The sequence below is a fragment of the Elgaria multicarinata genome, chromosome 1 (assembly GCF_023053635.1).
Source record: "Elgaria multicarinata webbii isolate HBS135686 ecotype San Diego chromosome 1, rElgMul1.1.pri, whole genome shotgun sequence".
In the NCBI taxonomy this organism is placed as follows: Eukaryota; Metazoa; Chordata; class Lepidosauria; order Squamata; family Anguidae; genus Elgaria; species Elgaria multicarinata.
The window spans coordinates 74,839,097-74,861,241 of NC_086171.1; the positions used below are offsets into that span (position 1 = coordinate 74,839,097).

At 42.8% G+C, this 22,145-nt stretch overlaps 1 protein-coding gene across 11 annotated transcripts in view; it reads right to left on the reverse strand.

Annotated features, from left to right (window-relative positions):
* Positions 1 to 4,493: 4,493 nt before the first annotated feature.
* The window catches only part of IKZF1 (IKAROS family zinc finger 1), a 97,700-nt gene continuing 80,048 nt past the window's right edge, over positions 4,494 to 22,145 (reverse strand). For 7 of the 11 annotated variants that reach the window (XM_063130475.1, XM_063130457.1, XM_063130412.1 and 4 more), the window contains 2 exons: positions 13,113 to 13,247; positions 4,494 to 9,296 (listed from right to left, as the gene is read on the reverse strand). In XM_063130475.1, coding sequence (XP_062986545.1) covers positions 8,590 to 9,296; positions 13,113 to 13,247 — 842 coding nt within the window. In that variant the 3' untranslated portion in view covers positions 4,494 to 8,589. The remainder of the gene's footprint in view (positions 9,297 to 13,112; positions 13,248 to 22,145) is intronic. The other 4 variants (XM_063130485.1, XM_063130465.1, XM_063130420.1 and 1 more) reach the window with 1 other exon arrangement.

Here is a 22,145-nt window from a genome sequence, read left to right on the forward strand (position 1 = left end):
TCATGGGTGCAGAGTCTCTTTTGGCCTCAGGGCCGAATTCCATTTCTGAGACTTTCTCAGGAGCTGCTTTGAGGGGAAAGGGTGGGCGAGAGTCAAACCTACCAGCCTGTTTCAGCTTAAAGCGCTGACTGCCAGTAACTAAGGCCTTAGCTAGACCTAAGGACTATCCCAGGCAAATGGAGGGGTCGTCCCTGTCTGCTCCCGGGATCCCCTGTGTGTCATTTGGATGCACAGGGACGATCCTGGGATATAGGCCTGGTCTAGCCATGGCCTATGCCTTAGTGGAGGCCTTTCAGCCTTGTAGAATTGGGGCTGGAGGGGTGGGGAGTTGCACAAAAGCTGGGAAACCACCAAACTCGTAGTGGTTCTTGGAAAAATGGAGTTGTACCAGGGGAAGGGTGTGTGGCCTTCTGGGGACCCCTGGAGGGCCACACCAGGCTCCCCAGAGAGCAGGATTGGGATCTCCTTGAAGGCTGGATTTGGCCCCTGGGCCTGAATGTTCTGCACCCCCGCTATACTTGCTTCATTTCACAGAACCGACTGACAAAGATCTCTGGAATGCGCACAGAGACCAATTTTCAGCAGTGGGCCTGATCCTGTTCTAAACATGGGCCTCTAGTGCACATGAACAACTGAGAGTTGGACGAAGCTGCCCATCTTCTTCAAAAGAAGAATTCAGCCAGTGCAATGATGCCTAGCTAAGCATTGTGATGCAGATGGCACTGTGAACCCCGATATTCATGTCAGTTTGCATTGGCTTTGTACACACACCTAAAAGAGTGCATACAACTTCCCTACTGGATTACGGTAGCAGGTTCTCATGGAACAAGACACTTTTCATTTGCTGTCTTAGATAGGAACAACAAATAACACAAGGGTAAATTAAATCACAATATTTCAATACTTTATGTATTACTCTGTATCCACTTTTTTTTATATCAATAGTTCAATAGACAATAGTTCAATTTGACTCTGGTATAAAACAGAGTCAAATAATTTTTTCTTAAGTGACTCATGAAACTTGCTGGCCCACAAAAAAATAAATCAAATCAAAAAGCCCATGGTCACACAATAACCAATTATGCACAAAATTGTGGGCAAGCTTTCCAGATCTCTTCATGAGGCAAGATGTTATAAAAAGTGGGGTGGGAGTGAGGAGAAGAGCAGGAAAAAGACTTACTTGATGTCAAGGCCATGATGCCTCTGGTCAGAAATTGGAATGGAGGAAGAATCACACACTTAAATGGATTAGACGCCAATAGGTGTCATCGAGGTTTCAGGTTATACTTCGGACAGTTGGGACAAACACATAAGGCTGAATTCCTCCATTTTGAAAATATAAAATCCAGTAGTTACTCAGATATGTCTCCAACCTTGGTTGAAACACACAGGTTCCTTGATAGGCAGAGAGTTCCAAAGCTCTGTAATTAGAACTACTGGTGTACTGAATAGATAGTTTTGGCTTCAGGGAATATGGAAAGGACTCTTCCTATTCTTTATGTGTTCATCATTTAATTTCAGCAAAGGCTCACAGCTTTGGCGCATGTAAAATTATAACGAGAGAGCGCCTCTGAGCATGTGCAAGGTGTCTCCCCTTCCCCCTTAACCACTGAGTCATCATAAGGCCTTCTGAAACAGAAGGCATGAATTCTATCCAAGGCATAGTTGAGTCCGAGCAACTCACTTTAAGAAATGAGCAAGTGTGTACATTCACGGTAGACTTTGATAAGTGCAAGACTGTGTTGTATTTTCTGGAACAGACTAGCATGGCTGTCCTTCTAGAAATTACTCTTTTGGGATCTAAATGTTGTGCTAGAATTCAGAGTTCTGTAGCTAGAGTGGCTGTGGCCTTGTGCAACCTCCATGATAGTTACAGCTTTGTGCAGAACGGCTGTGATTAAAAAGAGCAAGATGTACATCCGAGCAATGGAATAACGGAGAATTACAACACACTGGGGTTAGCCAAAGAATACTGCCTGCTGTGCAAAGCCCTTTATAGATACAGCCACATAACAAGTCTGCGAAGTCTGTTATTGCAGTTCTCTTTACAAGTCAAATGGTTGGGGGTGGGTGGATATATATATGATCAGTTATCTGATCAGATCAGAAACAAGATAACTAGAGACAGGACTATGGTCTAAGAGTGTTAAACATAAACCAGTAAGTAATACCTTGAAATTGAATGGACCAAACTAATATGGAGACTTCCAGGGACTCTACCGCTTGAGATTGTAGGTGATGTACATGTCTCACACAGTGGTGTAGTGGTACATTTTGAAGTGCAGGAGCTCATCAGGACAGCCTCCGTAGCCCAATCTCCAAGAAGAAAAATCCAGAATCACACTCCTGCTTTTCTGTTTATACTTGATGGAGCTAACACTCTGGTTAAAAACTCCATCATAACACACGACATCCAAAACCAAACCATAATTAAATTTCACAATTAAGTTTACAGGGCGTGCCTGCAATCCTATGCATTGATACTTGAGAGTAAGGCCTTAGCTAGACCTAAGGTTTATCCTGGGATAGTCCTGGGGTCATCCCTGTTCATGTAAATGACACACATGATATCCCGGGAGCAGGTAGGGACGACCCCAGGATAAACCTTACGTCTAGCTAAGGCCTAAGCTGCATTGAACTCGTGGTGCTTACTTCTGACTGCATAAACACATTGAGCCAGGTGAAATGCAACTTTTAGCTTTTAGTGAGAAATGCAGATGATCTTGCAAAGTGTTCCCATTTAAACTGCTAGTATGAATTAGGATTATTTTCCACATTTTCTGACTTACTTTATGCTCAACTGTTACAGAAATAGTAAATTTCCCCCATTGCCACATCCACATACAAAAAACTGCAGTTAGGAAGACAGCCCATTGAGGAGGGAAAATTATGCCCAGCTCCTCTCTATGATGTTGCTAACTTTGTGCAACAAAGTTATTTTCTTAATGTGAAATCTCTGCATTCATACCACATGATTCTCCTGTTCATGTGGCTTAAAAATTCCAGATATATCAATGGGACTAATCTAGAATTTGTTCACTCCGTTTTCAGAGAACTGAATTGATATTGTTGGCGGCCCATTCCTTCTAATACCTTTTGTGCTGTCCTCCTCCTCTTCACCCGCCAGACCCAATTTGTAATGATTTAACACTTTTTAAATGCAATTGCTTCACCAACTTGTCCACTGTAGACTGGCAAAGTGCTATAGAAGCTTTTGGGGGCCTACTGTGCTGTTAATTATAACTTCCTCCTTGCAGCATTTGTCCCTTACATTGAGCACAGTTATGTCATTATTGATTAGTAGCCTGTTAGTTATAGCCTCTCTTAATTACTCTTAAATGTCAGTTCCAGTTCTCTAACTGGAGAGGGGGGCATCCTTCACTGTTGGTTTCCTCACAGCAAAATAGTACTATTTTCCTATATAAGAAAGAAAATGGAGGGGGAAACAAGAGAGGGAGAGAGATGAAGCCTGCTAGATAACCACCACCACCCTACAAGGGAACCAGTGAGCCGGTTCAGACAACATGCTAAGCCCTGGTTAGGCCGCTAACCCTTTTGCAGCAAATGTTTAGTATGTTTAAACCATGGTTATGTAGCCACCATGGTTAGGAATGATTCACACGACACATTAAGCCATAATGTTTAGCTCAAAATGCTTAACCACCATGGCTTAGCGTGTTGTCTGAACAGGGTCAAGTGGTAACTAAGAAGTTATTTATTAGTGAACATGCTGCTGTTCTGTGTCCTATTTTACAGAGGACAGTCCTGTTTGAACACCTGTCGGAAGAGAGTCCTCTAATTGAAGGCATCCTCTGTTTGAATGGCTGTCCAGTCCATGTTGGAGCCCTAAGAAGGGAAAGCAGCAGGGGCCTTGAAGTTGACCATCAACACTGAGACCTGGACAGCAAGACTGGCCATAGTCTTCTCCCCACTATGGTGAGATTTATTGTATGTCTATTTAAATTCTAATAATTGTTTCTGAATTTGCAACCACATATAGCAATTAACAACTGGTGTCCCCTTTTATCCTCTTTTTGCTTTGGTGGTGCATTTCCTATTTTTCCCCTGTCGCTGTATAAGTGCTGCTCTGCTCAACAGGAAGCAATACGATGGGTTGAAGTTGCAAGGCTGAAGGTTGCAATGAACGTCGCATGACCTTTGCTGTATAGGAGTGACTTCTTATTAAACATTAGAAAAGGATCTTGGCTCCGGGGAAGGGCATGACAGGATAAAATAGTGTTGCATGGAACAGCAGTTTTCATTCTGCTCCTAGCTAACTGCAGAAAAGCAATCCCTCAGCAGTACTAAGGGGCATTAGGGTGGACACAGCTGTTGCATGTATCTCTTTCCCTTTCTGCTTGTTCATTCTTCCACTCCCTCGCCAGCACACACACACACGTCTGCAGGCATACACAAGCAGTCAATCATAAGCCCAAAATTGTTCGACATGCAACTTTCTATTCTTTAGAAGGAACGTGCCGAGTACTCTGTGATACAAAGGATATGTCTTTGCCTTCAGACAAAATTTTACTTACATTCTGATATATATTTTTTTAGACAAATGTGCTTCATTTCTTTTTAAATACATAGGTCTGAAAAGGTAACTGGGATTACAATATAAAACCACAGCAAAAAAATATGTTAAGTACAAGTATAAAAAGGCAGTGTCAAAGTCGGGATGGGGTGTGAAGTCTGAAAAGCATTTCTTTATCTGTTGCTATTTACAGATGTGAGGCATCCTATAGTAACAAACATCAATGTAAAGCAATTCCTCCAGTTCACTCTTATGAGAGTATAAATAGTCCGGAATAGAGTTCTTTGAGTTTATCAAAATCATACATTTAAAATAAAATAATCAGGACGTTTTATTTTTAAATAAAACAAGACTCATTTGGGATAGGTGTGTGTGGTGGGGAGAGGCAGAAGGGACCGTTCACAGTAGGCCAAGACTTCTGGTAGCTGACTAATATGCTAACTCATTAACTGTATTCGCTTTCAATATCCATGTACTCAGTTACAACATAAATAGGAAAACATAGAGCCAAGGAACACACCCACTCTGATAATGTCTTAGTTGATGCCTATATAAGTAGAAGTATGATACATATCATCATAGACATGTGTACACATGGGTGTCTTGTAAACTTTAAAGATGACATGAACCTGCATATAGATTCTCCAGTCCTGAGCACCATGTGCATTCAGATGAGCACACAGAACTCTTGTACACAGGAGGCCTATTTAGTTTAGTGAAGGGAGCTAAGCCCCTTACCCAACAAAAGGAATGAGGCCACGGATCTGCTGCCTCCACTGAAATGAATGGAGATAGTCCTGAGCAGGACATCCTGAGCAGGAGTGATAAGCAGTGACCAGCCAATGTGACAAGTCAGATAGCATATACAGTATTTAAAAGCCTTAGTCTTCTCAACATTGAAGGTCAGATGAAATACTGCTATAAGACAGGTTGATGCCCATAGTCGAGAGTAAAGGAAAGGGGTTTCCTTTACCCATTGTGGCTTTGTGCACTTGTGCATTTCTTCTGTGGCATCCAGTATAAGGTTTCTTCACACATTACATTTTTAGGTACATACCCACATGTTTTAAAGCGTATATGTAAAAACTCAGAGAGTGAACATGACAAACAGGGGTTGGCTGCTGCTATTTACTGTTTTACTCTGTACAGCACCATGTACATTGATGGTGCTATATAAATAAATAATAATAAAATAATAATAATAATGTTTGTTGCTGAGTATTGTATGAAACAGCCTTTAGCCACTATTCATGCAACCCTGAGCCTGTTTAACATTTTCCTTTAAATTACGTATGGATAAAACTCAGCTTTTATTATTTATTATTATTATTATTAATCATACTTATACCCCGCTCCTCAGCCAAAAAAGGCTCTCTACAAAAAAAGCTTTTGCAGCCAGATATACACATTAAGTTCATTTACATCAGCATGTTAATTTTTGTAATGTCCCCTGGAAACAGAATTAACAAGTGTTTCGGGCACAAGGTAGAATGTGCCTGTTTAAGCAAGGGCCTGGAAAAATAAGTTCATCCTGCAGGATTTTTCACTAAGCGTGCACTCCTGTGCATGATTAGAAAGAAAACAGTCCTACAGCTGCTGGCATCCTCCACCTAGCCGTGCTGGGGGTTGTAGGATGTTTCTCCCCCGCGTTTAAACATGCGTAGGATTGTGCCCCATGTGTTAAAGTTGAAGCACAAAGGAGAGGCCTCTTTATAAAAGCAAAAGATGCACTTTCCAATGCAAAATGGGCAAAGTGTGGGTGTTGCAGATGTGGTTTAGCCTCATGATTAAAAGTAGTTGTCAAAAGTAGTAGTCAAAAGAGAGAAGTAGTCAAAAGAGAGAATGAATAAGTGCAAAACAACAACAACAACAACAACAGGCAAACACCCACTGCCAATCATGAACTTTCTTTCATTCTTAAATAAATGTGAAATATTAAAATACAAGCGGGGTGGGGAGGGAGCTCATCTTTTGATTTTAAAGTGGCTGATGAGTACTGAGGCGGGCAGGAAGTTTATTAACCATGTGCTAAGTTCGTCTGTAGAAAACGTGCAAGCCCAACTGCTGTGTGTTACACAAAGACGTTCACATGCAATCTTTTGCATGGCTACTCAATAGTACTTCCCATTGACTTCACTTCCAGGTAAAAGTGTGTATAGGTAGGTACTTAATGTACTTGAAACAGCCTTATACAGAGGAAACAATATAACCCACATTAGAGTGCATATTTTGATATGTACAACGTTTGACTTGTTTACCATCTTATTTCATCTACCATTTGCGGGAGTAAAGCTGACAGCAGCATTTTTATGTGGAGATGGGAGTTCCATGAAGACACTCCCTTCCACACAATGGCCCTAACCTAATGACCCCCTATGTGTACACACAATAGTTTGCACAGATATGATGTGTGTTTTTCTAAACCATTTGTTGAACAGCTGCTCCCCCTCTCCCTTTCACAGGATTATATCTTGCTTTATAAACCCAGATGAGTTTAAACAATAGCTTGAGATGCAACACAGGGTGTTACTATTGGCAAAAATAGATTAAAGGCGCAATCCTGTGCAGGTTTATACAGAAAAAGGTCCTACAATTCCCAGCCTTCCCCTGCCAACCACATGGAATGCTTGGAGTTGTAGGACTTTCTTCTGTCTACACATGCATAGGATTGTGCCCTAAAGCTCGACTACACATGGACAATTCATTGCGCTTACCTTTCATTCTCTAGACTGAGCTTGTAAATGAATTAAATTGGATCTCAATTAGGATTAGGTTCATTTTTTTTAATTGGATCAGAGTCATAAGACACTGGATTTTTTGATTTACACAGTCTGGGTATGGATTTGACCAAAGCATTCCATGCTCCTCCAAGTTAATTGACACAAGTGTTGTAGCTGGGATTTTTCTGAGAAAAGTATAAGTGATAAACATAATCACAGCCATGTTATCTACCTTGCCTGTTATGGGCAGCATCACCTTAGATTCTTCTGAGCATGCTCAATTACCATTCTAAGCATACTCAGAGTAATCTATGTTGATGGTATTCAGGCCATTCATCCTCTGAAGATTATAAACCAAGCAAATTATGTCCAGGGGACTGTTTTCACGGAGTTGAGTTGACGCTGCCTCCCTCAGAAACCCTGCGTTTTTACTGCTTCACTGTGGAGTCTTGCAATCCCAATGCCAAGGAGGAAACACAGGGTTTCCGATGGCCACTGAGGTACCAGAGCCCCCCCCCCAAACTCTTCCTGTTAGAAGGCGACCAATCGCTGGTTGCCTTCCACCAGGGAACACCCCCAGAGTGACATCAGATAGCAGAAGAACTGTACTGACCTTGTTTCCATTGAAAAGGTTGGGTTAAGTCCCCAACTTTTTCAACACACAGCTTTATGGGAAAGCCCCGCAGCGTCTGCGAAGCTGCGTCTGTGTCATATAACTGATGCAGCACAATTCCGCAGCCACCATGAGCCTTTCCCCGCATATAGACAGCCCAGGATTGGATTCAACAGGGCCAAGACCACCAGAAAATGTTATGTGATTTTTAACCTATTCTAAATGTGGATTATTGCTATTAGTTGAATGCACTAAATCATCATAGGAAGTCAGAAAATACGTGTGGTGTAAAAAAAAGTGTATTTTCAGAATATCAACACAAAAATGGTTAACAGTAATTTCATCTTTCTAGTTTTCAATCAGAATTGGCTATGAATGTGCACAGTTAACTGCCTTGGGATGGGAGAAGAAAGGGGGAGGGAAGGGTTTCTGCAGGAAACAATTGCTAGCAAGAAAAGGTTTCTTCTACCGAACTACAAAAGCCCCTACTTAATGTACTAAAGTTTTGGGTGACCTATGTTTGCAATAAAAACATCAATATTAATAATATAAAACTGAATTGTGTGTGCATGCTACAAGAAGAGTTCATTTCTGGGACCCAGCCTTCTGATATTGGTTTTTGGCGGATATTGTCCTGTAATACTTTGTCTGTTTGCCTTTTTTTAGCTGCTGTTCTCGGAGCTCCAGTTGTATGGGCAACTTCTATACCGGAAGCGTTTTATTTAACTCATGTGCAAACGGTGTTCCCCACGGGTTATGTGAGAAGAGAACTCATACCTGTCCTGGCTACGGTAGCCGCACATGTTACACTCGAAAGGATCACGGAACCCATGGCAGCCCATGTGGATGGTGTACATGACGTGATCTAAGTACAGGACTCTGCAATGTTCACATTTGTAAACTTTCACTTGCTCCCCGTTGCCATTGATTACTTTGAAGGCATCTTGGGAGCTGTCATTACTCGCCCGCAGGACTTCGTATTGCCTGTGCTCCTCCTTTATCGAGAGGCCGTTCCGCGCATGGGGCGCTATGTGGTTTGTTAGGTAGATCAAGCCACTGCGTTCCTCGTTATTGCTCTCTGTATCGGTGGAGTCTGGACAGCTGTGGTTAGGGGAAGGGTCCCTTTCTGAAGAGATAGATTTGACTTTGGAAAGTAGTAGCAGGTTTTCTACAGCACTGTCCTGTGCGGCATGATTGGATCGAGCATGGTTGTCCCCAAGGGGCTTGTGGAGCTGATACATTGGGCTGATGACAGGCACAACTTCAGGGCCGCCCGGTGGGGTCTGCACCAGGGGCCGCAGTGACTCTGCCCCTAGGTAGCTGATGGCATTGTTAATAGCCTGGTCTATGACATGGGTCTGCATCATATCATTCTCCTTCTCGTAATTGGTGGTTGCATCATAAGGAACATCAGATACACATTTCTCACCTGCAATTCAAAATAGTCAGAAGTTAGACATAGGTTGGAAAGGCTCTTTCAAGATCTGCATTAACCAATCAGAACTGAGTGTGTCATTGCAGAACCTAATGCAAAACCTACATCTGAAGCTGCTATGCTATGGGGTGGCTCTCAGAGAATTCAAGCCGTTATGGGAAAGTTTATGCAAAGATGCAAATGTTTTGTAATAGAAATTAAAAATAGGAGCAGCATCACTATGGAATGCACTTCAACAATTCAATTGTCTTAAATGCTTTTGATTGATTTCATCCTACTTTATCATCATAAGTCAACATGTGAGGACCACAACTGTCAAAAAGCAGGGCACATATTTTAAAATAAATAAGCATATACATACATATATACATACATATTTCATTCATTCATAAATCAAATGGCATGGAACTGGTGTACTGAGCCAGCTAATTTGCCATGTTGTAGCCATTAATTTTCAGAACCTACATAAGAAATTCAAGATTCAAATACTCAGTTGGGGGTAGATATCCAACTCTTTAAATTGGTATTTGAAATTAATTGCAAAAACAGATACATGTTGTGGACTGTGCCACTTGAACTCTGGTGCCTGATTTTGAAATCTAGAGCTGAACATTTCAATCACTTTTTAAAAATTGTTAACATTTGATTCCTCTCTTGCAAATCAAATGGTGGCATGGTCCGTATGGAGTTGGGTACATTCTAAGTGAATATGAAGAATATAAGTGGCATGTAACAGCCTTTCCCAATCTGGACCTCTCCTGATGTTTTGAACTACAACTCCCAGGATTTCTAACCATTGGCCATGCTGGCTGGGGTTGATGGGAGTTGATGCCCAAAAACATCTGCAGGGCACCAGATTGGGGAAGGCTGGCATATATAGAGCTCTTGCAGAATCACCACAGATATGGATTTCCAAATGAACTTGGCAGTTCTGCACCAAGCCCTCCTTTCATTTCTGGAATTCCATTCACTTGCCACTCTTCCCCCACTATAAGTAGTGGGGAGTGTCACAGCCAGGCAGCCTACTGGCCTGGGAGAAACCACCTCCAACCACTGTCCCTTTGAGAAGGGGCCAACACAGCCTGTGAATGGAGAAAACTGTTTCACCCACTTCCTATTCAAGGGAAAGATTAGTAGGCAGTCCAGTCTCTGTTGAGACATCAGCACGCAGGCCATCAACTGGGAAGGCTCAAAGCAGGAAAGTGAAAGATCTCTTCTTACCCACTTTGTCTGGTCTTTGACATCTCTCTTGCCCATCCAGTCCTGTTCCAGCATAAAACAGGATGCTAGAAGAGGCTGTGGGGATTTTAATATCAGGGCCAAACAACACATTACACGCAAACTCTCTCCACCTATTGCTTTTCTTCTGCAACTCCCCACACAAGCCACTCCCCAACCTAGGGGTTCCGGCTGTGTGTGCCTGAACTTGTTCTTCCTCACCACTGCTTTAAATAATTGTCCCCCAAAGCTACTTTTCCTTTGAAGGAGCATGCATACCTGCATGGACCTTTCTCTCTCTATTTCTCCTGTGTAGAAAATAGCGTCTTTGGGTGTGTCTAAATTGGGAGGCAAAGGGAAGAGGCAATTTAAATTGCGACAATGGCGTTGAGGGGTGTTTATATCTCCCCTGCCCGCCTCTTCTGCTACTTTAACTTTATAAAAATGCAGGATATCCAATCATGGATCCCTCACCCTCTCACCTAGTCCTGAGCGCAGAGGATCATGTTTCGTTCACCACTGAGTTAACTACACAGAAACACCCACACACCTGGGATTAAGAGGTGGTGTTTTCAGACTTGAGTCTCACCATCTCTTTTTCTAGAAATTAAGCATGGGCAACAGTAAACTGTAATGGCACATAATGGTCATCCAAAATAAAATAGTGAGAAAGAGAGGAAATCGCCCAAAGGCAGAGCAGATTCTGCTTCATGGGGAAAGAAGAATTGAGGTTGGGAGGGCAACCCTTGCTTTCATTCCCATAAGGAATGGAATCGCTTGAAGTTTAGTCTGTGCCTCTCTAAACTTGTACTGTCATCATGGTATCTTCTTACACCACACTCCAAATAACTGACAGGAAACGCCAGTGTTCCAGTCCTCATATGTGGCAGGTTTTCTTACCAAAAGGGTAAGGAAGTGAGAGAATGAAATCTGAGTCTGGCCTTATTCCCAGAGCAGAATGCATCTTAAATTGAAAATGTTCTTGACAAATCCTTGTAAAATCTCATTTCTTAATAAATTCACAGGACAGACACATACTTTGAAGACAGGGTCTCCCCACCCCATGGCAATCAATTCTGAGGGAAAACACGACATTTTCCTTAAGAGAACATGTTAGAACCATCAGGAATGTCCATTAGGAAAGTTGTTTATTTACCCATTCTTTACATTCATCTGAGGAGGCTGTGCTTAGGGTGCTGCCATTACAGAAAGGCAGCAATTGGGACTACTGTAGATCCTTCTTGGCTGTGATGTCACACCTCTGGAGCTCCATAACTAAGGAGGCTGATCTGACAACTTTATTTTCCTCCTTTAAGAAATCAGTAAAAGCTCTTCATGGGGCAGAATTCTCCTTTATATGAAATGCTTGGAGTAGTAAATTATGCGCTGCAACACTGAGATTTTTAGTGTGGTTTTATGATTTATGTGGATTCATTTAAAAATGTTAAAAACTATATTGATGTCCTTTAATGAATTTTGTATTGTTTTTCATGCACTTTAAGCTACTTTGAAGGCACTGATGGGAAGTGGGATAGAAATTGAATAATGAATTGAATAAATAAGGGCACAATCCGAATGCATGTCCAGACAGGATAAAACCCCACAACTCCCAGCATTCCCCAGCCAGCCAGCCTTTTTCTCTGAATAAATATGACAGGATTGTGCCCTTAGAGAAAAATTCTGCAGGCTAAACTTAATTAATCAAACCCGTTCTGTGTACCAGGCACATTCTACGTTGTGCCTAGAGTGCTTGTTACTTCTGTTTCCAAGGGTCATTACAAAAAATAGCATTCTTATGTAAATGCACTTAATTTTTGTGTCTGGCTGCAGAGGCCGAGCTTTTTCCACACACACTTCAAAGGGTTTTTTTTTTTTTTTAGCAGAAGTTGTGATAATGTTGAGACAAGCAGAGGAAGCAGTGGATCAGTAAAAGTGCTTTAGGGGAGGGAAGTCAAAATGGGGGTGGAAGTACTAGGCAGTCTAGTGCACAATTCCCAAACATGTTGCTCTCCAGATGTTTCAGACCACAACTCCCAGGATTCTTGATCACTAGCCATGCTGAGTGGGGCTGTTGGGAGCTGAAGTCCAAAACATTTGGAGGGCACCAGGTTGCAGAAGGCTGGTCTGTTGAATGTTCTAGGAGCACCAGATGCTACAGCACTGTTGAAACTGAACACATGTCGATCCTGACCAGTAACTGGATAGGAGGCTGATGGGAGCCTCTTTTAAGACACTCTGAGCTTTCCTAAGAAAAAGAGGGATAAATAGTGGTGGAAAGCAGCCCTAAATCAGCAAAATGGTCTGTGCACAATGCCAGGACATCATGCTGTATGTTCAGATATATCCGTTTTTAGGTGCTTGATTATGTTGAGACAAACAAAATGCTTTCAAGATTTCTCAGATTAAAAATGGCAGGTAAACGATTGATCCAAAATATTTCCCTATTTCTGATTTGACCAGAGCTAGGAACAGCCTGGAATCAAAATTTCTTGGCTAATTGCTTTGCCTTGCCCTTCCTGTTGCAATGGAGATATACAAACACAATTGAACAACCCAACCACATAAAGGAGGCAGCAAACATTTAACTCTTACCAACAAATTTCTGAGGCATAGAGCTCTTACGTTTGGCGACGTTACTTGCTAGTCTGTCCAGCATCAGGGATCGCTCTGACCCCATCTTGCACAGGTCTTCAGCCATTTCGCCCTGGCTAGTTTCCTCTTTCATAACTGGGGAAAAAAAAGTTAAAGGAGACCAATGTCTTAGACACACAAATATCCAGATTTTTGCTGAGACACAGTCTACAGAATGGCACTAGTGGCCGAGAAGTTGCAAAACCAGAAGCAGTTTGGGGCATCAAATACTAGTGTCTCTGAGTCAGCCTTCCCCTATCTGGTGACCTCCAGATATTTTGGATTATAGCTCCCAGAATTCCCGATCACCGGCCATCCTGACTGAGGCTAATGGGAGTTGCAGTCCAAAATATTTTGAGGGCACCATGTTGGGAAAGGCTGCTCTAACAGGATGGCACAGTACAAGCTAATAATGTTCCCACCCATTGCTTCTGAATAAACAGGCATATCCAAAACTGCACATGTAAAAAAATCAATTTTTATTGATTTCTTCCTCACCACACTCTCACTTAAAAAAACAAACAGCCCTCTAGCTTAGAGGGTCTGCAATATGACTGCAATATTATTAAAAAGAAGGTACCTACTGAGACCTACTACTGGTGGTTTTCCTGTGGGTAGCTGCTTGGCCACTGAGTGAACAGAACGATGAACTAGATAGGTCTTTGGTCTGTTCCACTTGGGCTCTTCTTACATTCACAGCACAGGCAGGCAGAAAGAGTGCTTATAGATCAACTTAAGAACATAGAATCATAGAATAGCAGAGTTGGAAGGGGCCTACAAGGCCATCGAGTCCAACCCCCTGCTCAATGCAGGAATCCACCCTAAAGCATCCCTGACAGATGGTTGTCCAGCTGCCTCTTGAATGCTTCTAGAGTGGGAGAGACCACAACCTCCCTAGGTAACTGATTCCATTGTCGTACTGCTCTAACAGGAAGTTTTTCCTGATGTCCAGCTGGAATCTGGCTTCCTTTAATTTGAGCCCGTTATTCCGAGTCCTGCACTCTGGGAGGATCGAGAAGAGATCCTGGCCCTCCTCTGTGTGACACCCTTTTAAGTATTTGAAGAGTGCTATCATGTCTCCCCTCAATCTTCTCTTCTCCAGGCTGAACATGCCCAGTTGTTTCAGTCTCTCTTCATAGGGCTTTGTTTCCAGACCCCTGATCATCCTGGTTGCCCTCCTCTGAACACGCTCCAGCTTGTCTGCGTCCTTCTTGAATTGTGGAGCCCAGAACTGGACACATAAGAAAAGCCATGCTGGATCAGACCAAGGGTCCATCTAGTCCAGCAATCTGTTCACCCAATGGCCAACCAGCTGTGGACCAAAAAATCACAAGCAGTATATGAGTGCAACAGCACCTCCCATCTATGTTCCCTAGCAACTGGTGTACATAGGCATACTGCATCTGATACTGGAGGTAGCATATAGCCATCAGGACTAGTAGCCACTGATAGCCTTCTCCTCCAGGAACCTGTCTAACTTTAGTTGGAAGGGCGTGCAGTCAGCCAGCTCTACACTCCCATTTGGCCAGTGCATGTTTACAGCAGGTTCTTTGTCTTTGAGGCAGAAGCACCCATAAAAAGCCACACAAAGGAGTCTGAGAAAAGCTCCCCTGTCTCTGAACAAAAGGCACAATAGACCTTGTAGTACTGGCGGTGGTGACTTTTTGAGTTGATGGGGCTAGCTGATGGGGATTTCATTGAGATGCTTTTAAAATAAACAAACAAATGAAAAATTGTCCCTTTCCCGCACTAATACATTTGTAGCATTTTAAAATGGAAGAAAGCCTTTCCTCATGCACAGTGTGCTAATGGTCAGGAATCATAGGAGCTGAAGTCCAAACAATCTGGAGGTCTACTTTCTGCCCAATCCCGGGTTTAGACAAAATTGAGCCTCAGCACCTCTCGTTTAGAAACTAAGCCACAACACATGGAATAAGTTCATACAGTGTTAGGGAATACATTCCATTGCCCCCAAACAAAACAACAGATACATCCAAGCTTTTAAATGGTCCGGAATTAATACCTGCTTCTGATTGCATGCAGTTTGCGATTGGAGATTTTAAGTGAATCACTTGTTTATGTAAAACTGAAAGCACTAATGATGTTAGGCAAATTAACAAAGGGGTTAATTTTAAAGATGTAGGAGAATTCAAATGAATTACAACAACAACGTCATAAATGAAAAAGGGAGTGAGCTGAACTGAGCTTCAAAATGAAGTTTGAAGAATTTTGGGGAGCTCTCCCATCCCTGCTTCTCCTGTCCCTAATTAAGCTGAGCCAAGGCCTGCCAGAACTTAGCAGTAGAACCTATTTGCAATGCCCCGACTCAATCCAAATCTGCAATAGAGGGTAGGGGAACAGGATCCCCAAACTCAGCCAGGCTCAGAGCTCCATCCGACGAGCATTTTACTGCACACTCTTTACTGGGCACTCAAGGATTGCTCACATGATGTCGCGCGTTTCTACCTAGATGTGATGGAGCTCTCAGACTGAGCCTAACATGTAGTTCAATCTCAGCAACTAACGGTATGGTCTGTTTCAATAAGCAAGGGCTGCAGGCTGCTGTTTCTCTCTGCCCCATGAGGCAGCACTGTGTTTGTCTTTTGCGTGGAAGAGGATCAAATAAAGTGCTAAGCTGGGGGCTAGAAGAAAATAGGCCGATTCCATGGGGACAATTTGCCTGGCAACATGCCAAAGACACAAGGCAGCCGCAGTCAGCAAGTGACTAATTCTACAGGCTCCTCTATGTGACTGCTGGTTTGAGTTTGAACTAAAGGTTAATTTGGAAAACTAACACAAAGTGATGCAGATGTGTTTAATTGTATTCTCCTTCCCTCTTTGATTGTGGGAGGGCATTCTGGCTGTCAATCCATCACGGAGCTGCCATTTCAATGCAGCAGGTCAAAAGGATCTGGCTATATAGGACCATTCCATACAAGAAACAGAGGTACAACTTTACAGCAGCCTTCTCTCACCTAGTAGCCTCCAGATGTTTTGGACTACAACCCCCAAGATTTCTGACCATTGGTCATGCTGGCTGGAGCTAATGGGAGTTGAAGTCCTAAAGCTCTGGAAGGCACCAGTTTGAGGAAATGCTGTATGGGATCATCCTTCCTGCACAAATTCTTTGTTTAAAAAAACCTCATGTTTGCAAGTTCATACAACTCCTTTCTTTTTCTACCATGATTAGCTGGTGCTGTTCACATAATATTGCATATCTATCTCTCATATCACCATCAACCCCCCCCACCCCCTGCCCTCCATATTTCCTGGTTGTATTTTGCAATCCGTTGTCTTTAAAGTGGAATAAAGGCGGGTATTTCACAATCCAGCCAGTATAAACACTATTGCTCTCCCACACTAACAGTCTTTGCTTTGGTCCATGTCACTGGGCACCTGCTGAAGCATGGTGCTGAATCTCTTTCTATCCCACCACCGTCCTTCTAAATGGGGATCAGCGTGCACGGGGCTTATATTCACGGACTCCAATACTCCAATGTACTTCTTTTCAAGAAATCATATGGGGTAGAGGCTCTATGCAAGAGCGTTATTGCATCAGTGAACCTGAACAATGTATTTTCATCTGGTGTCTATGCAGAAAAACGGAGGTATTTTTATTAAATAGTCAAATAATTAAAAAAATTAAAGATACGAATGAAGATTGGTACAAATAGTAACTGAATGAAGAGAGGTAGAGGAATGATGTCAACATGAAAGATTTTTCCACCAGAAAGCACACAGCCAAACTGAAACAATAGCATAATCCTATACATGTTTACTCAGAAGCAAGTCCCCAAGTGTTCAATGGGATCTACCTTCTAGTAAATGTGTTTAGAATTGCAGCCACACAGTGCAATTCTATGCATGTCTACTTAGAAGTAGTTGTATTGTATTCAATGGGACTTACTCCCAGGTAAGTGTGTATAGGATTGCAACCTTAATTATCTTTCTGGAGGATGTCCATTTAATACACATCTAGACTATAAACTGTCTAAGGATTGTTTTATTCCAGTTTTAACTGTCGAGGCTTTGTGCAAATTGTTTGGTAGGGTAAGGTAAAATTGTTTGTTCAACCATCCCATCCTCACAGAAATTCCTTAGGAAGAGGGAATGACCACTAGACCCGTGCAAGTCTGCAGTCTATTTATTTAAAGAATTTTTATTCTGCCTGCAATCCTATTCCTAAAACAGCTTACATAAAGGATAAAACAATTACAATGTAAATATAAAAAAAACAAAATAATAAAATGAAAAGCCACAAAAACATAAAAGCAGTAAAAAATAGCAGGATTAAAACTGTAGCTGAAAAATTCAGGAAAATGAAAAGATCTTTGCCATGAGTCAAAAGGACAATAAAGTAAGTGCCAGGTAAACTTCTCTGCAGAGAGCGTTCCATCACTGGTCTAGGGATGTCCCAAGTTAATGAACCAATTAAAGGTGCAGTCCTAAGCACGTGTAGAAAGGAAAAGCCCTACAACTCCCAGCACTCTGCAGCCAGCCACAGAGGAATTGTAGGAGTTTTTTTTCTGTCTGAGCATGCATAGGACTGTGCCTGAAATCTGTTACACACAAGTTCACGCTGGGTGTGTCCAGGTGAGGCTTTTTGAGCTTTATCACACCAGCATTATACTGTGCATGCAAAGGACTCACAAGTTTTCCACCTTATAATCTGCTTTGATTGTGAAGTACTCCCATGCATCCTGGCTTAACTGTGCAATAAAGCAAAAAGATTCGCCGTATTTAGCCCCTACATTTTGAGCATCTCTTCCGAGCAGCTGCTGGGGCGCAGGAACAGGATTTTAAAGAAATGCTTACATCTGCGTAAGCTTTAAAGATAAAGACACCAAAATTGGCACAGTAATAGATATTAGGGAGAGCTTTAAGCATACCAAATTTGAATTGAATTGGGTCATCCGTTGATTTTTTTAATGATTTTTTACATTTCTCCCCTTAAACTCATTTCCTGGTATGCAAAGGATAGCTGTCGCCCGGTAGCAAAAACAACAACTGTGAAAGCTTAGCGCTACAGCGATAATCCGAGTGAAGCAGGTACGTGGGATGAAGCTTTTCTTGGGCAATCACCCTACCTGATTCATAGGGTTTTATGGGGGCAGGGGAATTCAGACATTGGTATCTGCGATATGCAACCCAACCCTCCCATGTTTTTCCACCGTTGCTTCTTTTTTCTGTTAAGGAAGGAAAAGCACAACAGCTGCACAATGCCTCTTCATGGGTAGCACTCAGGAGGAGTCTCCCACCCACCCCCCTTTGGAAGCACCCTTTGTTTCACTCAGATCGTTTTTAATGTGAAGGCTGTCTGAAATCCAAAAGCTCATCCTGTTCCATCAGCAGGCGTTTACTGATGAGAAAGATACCATCTTTTAAGCTTCCCTGCAAACCCAGAGATTAGTCAGGCACGGCTACAGTTTTTAACCACCTGCAGCTGCTAGTTGTGCTATGACTGCTGAGCCCTTGGGCCACCGTGACCAAAGCTGTAAGGTTACAAGCGACTGCTGCATGACTCTACCCATCCCAAGGAGGAGAAATTCATGGTCATTGATATTTAATCTGTTTAGGTTTATGAACACTGGAGCAATTTGCTAGAACGTGAATGCAAATATCTGCTATCTTCATTGCAATGTCTTTGGAAGTTCTCACAGCTGTTTAATAAATAAGGGTGCAATCCAAGGCAAGTTTAAACAGAAAAAGGTCCTATAATTCCCAGCATTCTCCATGCAGCCATGGTGGTTGGGGAATCCTGGGAGTTGTCAGCTTTTTTTTCCAGTCTAAGCATGCCTAGGATTGTGCCCTAAGTACATTTTATTTCACATTCCTATGGTTTATACATTGGGCCAATCTACAAAGTGCAGGAAAGGAATCCATACCAATGGATAGTCTGAAGACTGTACTCTCTATAGAGAAATCAGCACTTTCCAGCAAAAATGAGTACGTTCTAAGTGAAACCCTTTACATATCTGCTCAGAAATATGTTAATTGAGCTTAATGGGGCTTGCTCATTAAAATCAGTGCAATTTTGGCTGGAACCCTAAGGGCCAAACTACATGTTACTCTGATTGCATCGCATGCAGCTGAGGCTTCTTTTACTTTTTACTCCTGTGTAAGCATGTATGGCCGCAATTCAGATTGGGATCATGGTGCTCTGGGAGGAGAGGATAAATCCTTCCCCTTCACCCCCCCTCTACCCAGTCCCACCCACCCCCGCCCCAAATTCACTGGTTTGGTTTAGTTAGAGATGTCTTCCCCAAATTTTTCAGAGAATTTCTGGCAAAAATATGGGGAGAAAAAAAATATTTTCCCAGTTTCTCCCCCTGCCGTGTGTGTGTGTGTGTGTTTCCCCCAAGCCTTCACAAGTCTACACAAGTAACTGCCTTATACTGAGTCAGACCCTTGGCCCATCTAGCCTTGTATGGCGAACACTGATTGGCAGTTGATCTCCTGGCTTTCAGGCAAGATTCTCTCCTAGCCGTAGACTTTATGCATGTAAAGCATGTGCTCTACCAATAAGCTTAGGCCCCACTCAGTATAAGGCATCTTCTTGCATTCAATTCACTGGATTTCTTCCATTTTTGATTTTTTGCATTGAAATAAATAGTTTGGTGCAGCCTCCTCGACTCTACTCCCACTCCTGGCAGATAAGGGTATTTCCATTTCCAAGCAAAATATTAACTTCTAAAGCCTACCACTATAATATGGAATATAGACAGACAGACAGACAGACGATAGTAGCAAGTCCAGTTAGTTTCAGCCTTCCCCATATACTTAGCAAAAGGGGAAGGGGCACCACATCTTGAGCATGCGTGTCTATCAAAAGCCTCCTGGCTGCCTTTCATGTTATTATCACATACATGCACTCTACATTATCTGATAACACCAGAAAACAAAACCCAGCTACCCAAGCACTGTCCAGCTAGGCAGTATTAAATGAAGCATCCATCACTACAGCTAGGTCATGGGCAACCTTCCATTTTGGTCATTTGACAAGCTGCATAGCATGTACTGACAAGATGTATTTATTTACTTATTACCCTATTTCTTCGATTCTAAGAAGCACTTTCCCCCCCATATAAACATCTCTAAAAATGGGGTGTGTCTTAGAATCACGGGTGTGTCTTAGGTTTTTTTTCCTGTTGGTGGTACTGAAATTAGTGTGCGTCTTACAATCGATGGCGTCTTACAATCGAAGAAATACGGTATTACATCTGCCTTTTTTCCTGCAAGGAACCCAAGGTGGCGCACAGAATCCTCCTCCTCTCCATGTTATCCTCACAACAACAACCCTGTGAGGTAGGTTGGGTTGAGAGTCTTTACTGGCCCCAAGTCATCCAGTGGATTTCCAGGGCTGAGTAGGGACTAGAGCCTGGATCTCCCGGCTCCCAGTCCAACACCTTAGCCACTACACCATACTGGCTCTCCTTACCACACTGGCTCTTCCACGTTGGACAGCTACATTCATGCAGGTATCATCCAGTACTGAAGTGACCCTTGTACAAGCAGAGCTCTGCATCTATTTTAAAGCTGTATAGAACCAGGCATCACAGCAGATGTCATTGCTGCTCATAAACAAAAATGAATGCTATGCGCACATATGAGTGCACAGAAAGAACAATGCCAGAATCTTAGACGAGTACCATTCACCCTTGGTTTAGGTAGTCAGCTAGTTTCCTTCTAGTTTCCAATATTAGCAAATTCCCACCTTCCCCATGTTGCTTTAGCTGGGGGTGGTCACTGCTTTCACCAATCACCCTCTATTTGTTTGTAAAGGGGTGGAACACAGCACCTACAGGCAGCTCCTGTACACTGAATGGGCTTCCATGGGTGATGTAGGTATATACCAGGGTGGGCAGCCTCACACATCTGGGCCAAATCCGGCCCTCCTGGGGTCCTAGTCCTGCCCTCCAGGTTTCCCCTGATGGCCATGCGCCCTTTTCCTGACCATAACCCCTTTCTCCTGACTGCCAGTTATTTGATGGTATCCCAGCTTTTGCATGCTTCCCCTCACTATTTTAAAAGCCTGAAATCCTCTCCTAAAGCTTTGTTATATTGGCTGTAAGAACCGTAAGGTTAAATATGCTGGCATTTTCGGTATTTTGGCCCCACCCACCACTGCAATACAACCCCCGCCCCCGGGAGAACGTCTCCAAAATGGAATCTGGCCCTCGGACTACAAGAGGTACCCTGCCTTGATATATATAATGGACACCCATTACCTGTAGTTCCATGATTCTTTCCCCAGACTTTTTGTGTCTTATATATAAAACACAGCCGCTAAGACAGAAGTTTAAAGGAGGAGGCTGCTGATGGGTGGGGGAAAGGGGGAGGAGCTACTTAACTTTCCCCCTTTGCTTTCCCGAACCCCCAGCCACAAAGCAGCTTTTATTGGGTACAAGAATGGTACCTTTTATCTAAGAGCCTTTCTAGATGACCTCCCTCTGCCCAAAGCACTTGTTATTGAAAAAGTTAATAGTAGCAGGTGCCCTCGTCCAGAGCAAATGGTGCTACATAACCATCCGCACTTAACAGAAGGAGGCAGTGGTAGTCTTTTTACGCAGACAGGCATTTAAAAGGACAGCAACATATGTGTGGTTGAAGGCCAGAACCCAGTGGGGGAGCTGGGAAAGGGATGGATGCTGAATGATAGGCTCATGGAAAGGGAATCACCTGCCAAACATGTACATATCTGAAAGTGTGTCCAAAATGCATACACTTAAAAATGTTTACCAAAACGTCTGAAATCTGAAAAATGCACACAAAAATAAGTATGCATTTTTATGCTGGCTGGGGAAAAAATGCAATCCAATGTGGAAATGGAATTGAACAAACATAGCAGTGACAAATCGAGAACTTCCATGAAGGTGAGCTAGACAGATTGGTCCCTACCACCTTCCGCCTTTGGGAACTTGCAAGTGGAACAATATCTGCCAGTTCTTCCCACCTCCATAATATACTGATGCTCTGAAGATCGTTTTCCAGCAT